The sequence below is a fragment of the Carlito syrichta genome, unplaced genomic scaffold (assembly GCF_000164805.1).
Source record: "Carlito syrichta isolate Samal-C Ts95f unplaced genomic scaffold, Tarsius_syrichta-2.0.1 Scaffold143566, whole genome shotgun sequence".
Taxonomy (NCBI): Eukaryota; Metazoa; Chordata; class Mammalia; order Primates; family Tarsiidae; genus Carlito; species Carlito syrichta.
In genome coordinates this window covers 126,564-133,358 of record NW_007087662.1, presented here as the reverse complement: position 1 = coordinate 133,358, position 6,795 = coordinate 126,564, and the positions used below count along the sequence as shown (strand labels likewise).

The 6,795-nt window shown below is 41.4% G+C and overlaps 1 protein-coding gene across 3 annotated transcripts; it reads left to right on the top strand.

Moving 5' to 3' along the window:
* Positions 1–8: 8 nt before the first annotated feature.
* RANBP6 (RAN binding protein 6) lies at positions 9–4,646 on the top strand. 3 transcript variants are annotated; one of them, XM_008050305.2, is made up of 2 exons: positions 12–180; positions 1,296–4,633. In XM_008050305.2, the coding sequence occupies exons 1-2, from the start codon at positions 45–47 to the stop codon at positions 1,364–1,366; spliced, it is 207 nt and encodes a 68-aa protein (XP_008048496.1). In that variant the 5' UTR covers positions 12–44; the 3' UTR covers positions 1,367–4,633. The 3 variants fall into 3 exon arrangements, with proteins under 3 accessions (XP_008048494.1, XP_008048496.1, XP_021564369.1); XM_021708694.1 differs by having other exon boundaries at positions 12–239; XM_008050303.2 differs by having other exon boundaries at positions 9–4,646.
* The last annotated feature ends 2,149 nt before the right edge of the window (positions 4,647–6,795 follow it).

Here is a 6,795-nt window from a genome sequence, read left to right as displayed (position 1 = left end):
GGCCCCGCCCTCCTCGCCGGTCGCGGCGCCTTTGACGGAGCGCGATGGCGGCGGCCGCGGCGGCTGGGGCGCCGGCCGCCGTGTCGGAGAAGCAGGAGTTCTACCAGCTGCTGAAGAACCTGATCAACCCGAGCTGCATGGTGCGGAGGCAAGCGGAGGAAATCTACGAAAACATCCCGGGCCTGTGTAAGACCACGTTCCTCTTGGACGCCGTCAGAAACCGCAGAGCGGGTTACGAGGTGAGACAAATGGCGGCCGCGCTGCTGCGACGGCTTTTGTCGTCCGGCTTTGAGGAGGTCTATCCGAACCTGCCGGCTGAGGTTCAGAGGGATGTCAAGATTGAGCTGATCCTGGCTGTGAAGCTGGAAACACATGCCAGCATGAGGAAGAAACTTTGTGACATTTTTGCGGTACTGGCCAGGAATTTGATAGACGAGGACGGCACTAACCACTGGCCCGAAGGCCTGAAGTTTCTTATCGATTCCATCTACTCTAAAAACGTGGTTCTGTGGGAGGTTGCTCTTCATGTTTTCTGGCACTTCCCTGGGATCTTCGGGAACCAAGAGCGGCACGATTTGGATATCATCAAACGGTTGTTGGACCAGTGCATTCAGGATCAAGAACACCCAGCCATCAGGACATTGTCTGCGAGAGCTGCGGCTGCATTTGTACTTGCGAATGAGAATAATATTACTCTCTTCAAAGACTTTGCAGATTTGCTTCCTGGAATCTTACAGGCTGTGAATGACTCATGTTACCAGGATGATGATTCGGTGCTTGAATCCCTCGTTGAGATTGCAGATACTGTGCCTAAGTATTTGGGTCCTTATTTAGAAGATACTCTACAGTTGAGTCTGAAGTTATGTGGAGACTCCAGGCTTAGTAATCTGCAACGCCAACTGGCCCTAGAAGTGATAGTGACCTTGTCTGAAACTGCAACTCCAATGTTGAAAAAACATACAAATATTATTGCGCAGGCAGTTCCTCATATATTAGCAATGATGGTTGATCTACAAGATGATGAGGACTGGGTAAATGCTGATGAAATGGAAGAAGATGATTTCGACAGCAATGCAGTTGCTGCTGAGAGTGCACTAGACAGACTGGCTTGTGGGCTTGGTGGAAAAGTTGTTTTACCAATGACCAAGGAGCATATTATGCAGATGCTTCAGAGCCCTGACTGGAAATATCGACATGCTGGATTGATGGCCTTATCTGCCGTTGGAGAAGGATGCCATCAGCAAATGGAACCGATTCTAGATGAAACAGTTAACTCCGTTTTGCTTTTTCTTCAGGATCCTCATCCAAGGGTGAGGGCAGCAGCCTGTACTACGCTTGGACAGATGGCTACAGATTTTGCACCTAATTTCCAAAAGAAATTTCATGAGACAGTGATTGCAGCTCTGTTGCGTACCATGGAAAATCAGGGTAATCAACGTGTGCAATCACATGCAGCTTCTGCTCTTATTATTTTTATTGATGACTGCCCCAAATCACTGCTGGTTCTGTACTTGGATAGCATGGTGAAAAATCTACACTCCATTTTGGTGATTAAACTTCAAGAGTTGATTCGGAATGGAACTAAGTTGGCCTTGGAACAACTTGTGACAACCATTGCAGCAGTTGCAGATACGATGGAAGAAAAATTTGTTCCATATTATGACATATTTATGCCTTCACTAAAGCACGTTGTTGAGCTTGCTGTTCAAAAGGAACTCAAGCTTCTGAAAGGAAAAACTATTGAGTGCATTAGCCATGTTGGGCTTGCTGTTGGGAAGGAAAAATTTATGCAAGATGCCTCAAATGTGATGCAGCTGTTGTTAAAGACACAGTCAGACTTAAATAATATGGAAGATGATGACCCTCAGACCTCCTACATGGTTTCAGCATGGGCTAGAATGTGTAAAATTCTTGGAAAAGATTTTCAGCAGTACCTTCCACTGGTTATTGAGCCTCTGATTAAGACTGCTTCAGCTAAACCTGATGTCGCTCTCTTAGACACACAAGATGTGGAGAATATGAGTGATGATGATGGTTGGCAATTTGTAAATCTTGGAGACCAGCAAAGTTTTGGAATTAAAACTTCAGGACTTGAAGCAAAAGCAACTGCTTGCCAGATGTTGGTTTACTATGCTAAGGAGTTAAGGGCCGGATTTGTGGAATATACAGAACAAGTTGTGAAGCTGATGGTTCCTTTACTGAAATTTTATTTCCATGACAATGTTCGAGTGGCAGCAGCTGAGTCCATGCCTTTTCTCCTGGAATGTGCAAGAATTCGTGGCCCAGAGTATCTTGCACAGATGTGGCAGTTCATATGTGATCCTTTAATCAAGGCTATTGGTACTGAACCGGATACAGATGTACTCTCAGAAATTATGAATTCTTTTGCAAAGTCCATTGAAGTAATGGGAGATGGTTGCCTTAACGATGAACACTTGGAAGAACTGGGAGGAATATTAAAAGCAAAACTTGAGGGGCACTTTAAAAACCAAGAATTGCGACAGGTTAAACGACAGGAAGAAAACTATGATCAACAGGTTGAGATGTCCTTGCAAGATGAGGATGAATGTGATGTTTATATTCTGACCAAAGTATCAGACATTTTGCACTCATTATTTAGTACTTACAAGGAAAAGATTTTACCATGGTTTGAACAGCTACTTCCATTAATTGTAAATCTAATTTGTTCAAGCAGGCCATGGCCGGATAGACAGTGGGGATTGTGTATATTTGATGACATCATAGAGCACTGCAGTCCAACCTCATTTAAATATGTAGAATATTTTCGGTGGCCAATGCTATTAAATATGCGAGATAACAACCCTGAAGTCAGGCAAGCTGCTGCTTATGGCCTGGGTGTTATGGCACAGTTTGGAGGAGATGATTATCGTTCTTTATGTTCAGAAGCTGTTCCTCTGCTAGTGAAAGTTATTAAGTGTGCAAATTCCAAAACTAAAAAAAATGTCATTGCTACAGAGAACTGTATTTCAGCAATTGGGAAGATTTTGAAGTTTAAGCCTAACTGTGTAAATGTGGATGAGGTTCTTCCACACTGGTTATCATGGCTTCCACTGCATGAAGATAAAGAGGAAGCTATTCAGACTTTGAGTTTTCTCTGTGACTTAATTGAAAGTAACCATCCGGTTGTAATTGGTCCAAATAATTCCAATCTTCCCAAAATAATCAGTATAATTGCAGAAGGAAAACTTAATGAGACTATTAACTACGAAGACCCTTGTGCCAAACGCCTAGCTAATGTCGTGCGTCAGGTGCAGACTTCCGAAGAATTATGGTTGGAATGCACATCCCAACTTGATGATGAACAGCAAGAAGCCTTACAGGAGTTGCTAAATCTTGTTTGAAGCACTTTAATACTACTTGAATATTATCTACCATAAAAGTAACTACAAATAAGTGTTGTGGAGTCCATTATAATTGAGGGAAGTGTTTTCTCCCTGCTAAGCAGTTTATATTTCCTTACGTTTCTGCAGGATTAATCAGTGTTACAACCTTCTGTTAACCTTGCATGTTTTATCTCCCAAACACAGACCTTGGTGATAACCTGTACTTTCGGTTGTCTTAGAATGTTCGTCACCTTCCCCCTAGGTGATGTGACGTATATAAATTGTCGCTATTTGTTTGAACTATTACTGATGCTGGGAAAACAGTATACTTGGCATCAAGATGTCATGCTGACCATCACAAGTTGCTAAGAGCTCATGAAGATAAGGTAGAGTGTCCAGGACAAACATCTTTGGAATTGTGGGTGAAAGATAGAGTGGCAGGCTTATCCTTGATGATACTCGTGTCATATTTGTCAATGGGAAGTTGCTGAAACTGGGAGAGAGTTTTGGGGTATTGTGATAGATATGGAAATTTCTCTATAGTGTAAATGAACTTTTTCATATGTATTCCTGAGAACTGAGTGGATCATATTCTATTTCCCAGGGTATGTCCAGCTGAGAGTTATGAGAACTTTTACATCTCTTTAGCCAGACTGGTTTCTATTTTAAAAAGTTATCCAGGACTCCAAGAGCCTTGGTTACTGAAAAGGAAATCCTGGCACATCTAACATTGGTAGCATGTAACATACTGTAACACAGTGTTTGGCAAATAGTATTTGTGGGAGTCAGTCTGTATTGTGTGTTTCAGCAAAGTATTGCTTTGTGTATGTATACCATGTCCCCCTCTGCAAAGCAGCTTAAAAAGAAGAGAGCCTTGATGCAGGATAGATAGGGCTTAAACAGATTTATTTTGAAGAATTTCCTAGTAGATTCTGTAGTAGCACTAAAGAGTATTCTGTTGTAAAAGTGAAAGGGAAGCAAACATAATTTTATCTTTAATCATGAAAAAGAAAACAACTTTGGTAATAGTCATTTAGCAATAGGTGTGCATTATAAGAAACCAGTTCTATAAATTTAGGGTTAATTATATTAATTGAAATGGCCTTTAATGTCCAGCTTTTTGTAGGGTAGAAAACAGCTTTCTACCCAGCAAATCATCGATCCCAAACTTAAAAATAGATACATCTAATCATGATTTCCTGGCGCTATTGTGAGTACTGTGTATGTAAAGTATTTAACAAATATTTAAAACCTAATAAGTGCTCAATAAATTGTAGCTGTTAACTGCTGTTGTTGTTTGTACCTCTATTGTGTTCTTTTTTTATAGTTTGGAATTCCTTTTACATTAGAGTTTTCACAGTTCCCCTCCCACTAGTTCAGATGGTCAGGCCATTTAGGCCATTCTGGACAGGGATATGAATTTGAGATTTTACCTATACAAGTCCTGTTCATTCCAAACATTTATTATTAATAGGGGGAAAAGAAAGTTACAGACATTATAGTATGGCCATGATTTTTATTATATTTAAGATAAATTAAAACATATAGATGAATACATAGAAAAACCTCACCTCAAAATCTTAATAGACGTTTTCTCTGGGTAGTAGGATTAAAGGGTATATTTTCTTCTCTATATTTTCTGGCTTATCTACAACCAACATATTTATTGTAAAATAAATTTTTTTTTTTTTTTTTTTTTTGAGTTGGAGTCTCACTCTGTTGCCCAGACTGGAGTGCAGCGGCCGCTCCTGGCCACCGCAGCCTCGACCTGCTGGGCTCCAGCGATTCTTCCGCCTCAGCCTTCCAAGTAGCTGGAACTACAGGTGCACGCTACCACACCCGGCTAATTTTTTGGATTTATTGTAGAGATGAGGGCTCACCAAATTGCCCAGGCAGGTCTCGAACCCGCGGGCTCAGGCAATTCACTCACCTCAGCCTCCCAAGGCATGGGATTACAGGCTGAGCCACCCAGCCCAGCTTGTTGTTTTTTTAAGATCAAGGACTTGACCCTACTTTCATGCTAGAATTACTATCATCTCGGCCTCTTCATGACCTAGAGTTGAGGTTCCTTCTGCTCTTCTGCACCTTTCTTTTTTATATACCTTAATTAAAAAGCTCTTGATCTCAACATTTCTAGCAATTCACTTGTCTTGTACAAGGGGAATTGGAAATTCTACCAGATGACTTGGAGTAAGACACCTGGAGTTTCTGCAGTAGGACAGACCTACATTTTAACTTTGGCCAACAACTTGCTATCCAAAGCATCAGCTTTCCCATCTGAAAAAGGATAAAACCTAGTTTATAGGGCTGTTGTGAGACTTAAAGAAGATAATATGAAGTGCTTAATAGCTCAAGGCTCAACAAATGGAAGCAAATATTGTCTGAGAGTCATGAAATAGAGCTGGTGACTAAAGAGGAAGAGGGGATTTCTGCTTGGGAAGGGTGGGCTCCGGATTTTTGGGCTTTCCTAAAGGAAATGAGGGATGTCCACTCAAAAACATGTTTTGGTTGAACAGGACTTTCTTCCTCTGAAGGTACATCTGTGGGCGATGAGGAAAGAACCCTGTAAATGCCTAATATATATAAATGTCTATATTAGGTGTGTGTGTGTAGAGGAGGGAGTGTCCATACCCTAAAAATCTCAAGTGTTCCTATTTTACCCAAGACTGATATTTAACTTACTGGACACAAAAAAAGTTTTGAGGTTTTAAAAATATTTTAAATAGTGCTTTAAAGTCCATATTAATGAGAAGTAAGCAATCATAAAAGTCAGAATATCCTGACCATTATATGACTTTTGCTTTTGAAATGCATGATTTCTGTAATTTGTTTCAGTGTTGGAGTGATTTCAAGTTCCAAGCAAGACGGTTCTGTGTAGAAAAAGTACGTTTTTCAACTAGCACATGAGAAAACGGCAATATCTGCTTCATGGAACCATTAATTCCTTCTTCCTGACTTATTTTAAATAACATGTAAACTAATGTGAGTGACGAGTCCGGTTTTTAGTCATTATTTAAACAGCAGTTTAAAAACGTGTCGTGAGATTGTGAAGCCAGGCAAACTGTTTAATGGGTGTACAGCTCAAACTTGCAATATTGGAGGCTGTTCTCAGTACCAATAATTTTTTAAGAGGTTTTTATCCCTTTTTCTTTACTATTAGCAAATCTCAAGAATCGAGGTGGGAAGTTTTTTAAATTTTAACGGAAAACGTGGGATTCGTTTCCAAAATGAGTCGATGACGACAGGAGTTTCAGAAAGCAGCGCTCTGTGCATCTCTTTTGTACCAGAACACGGGGCGTGTCCTTGAACTTCCCTTCGGAAGTTTTCAGTGTAACGGGAACGCGCGACGGGCGCAAAGAGGAACGCCGGTCGCATCGGAGAGAACCGCCTTGCGTGCTTCCGCCGGCTCACCGGCCGCCCACGAGGCCGTCCCGCGAGCCCCCGGGCCCCG

Excerpts from the sequence above, each read along its gene's own strand:
- RANBP6 (XM_008050303.2), top strand. The coding sequence starts at position 45 with ATGGCGGCGGCCGCGGCGGCTGGGGCGCCGGCCGCCGTGTCGGAGAAG.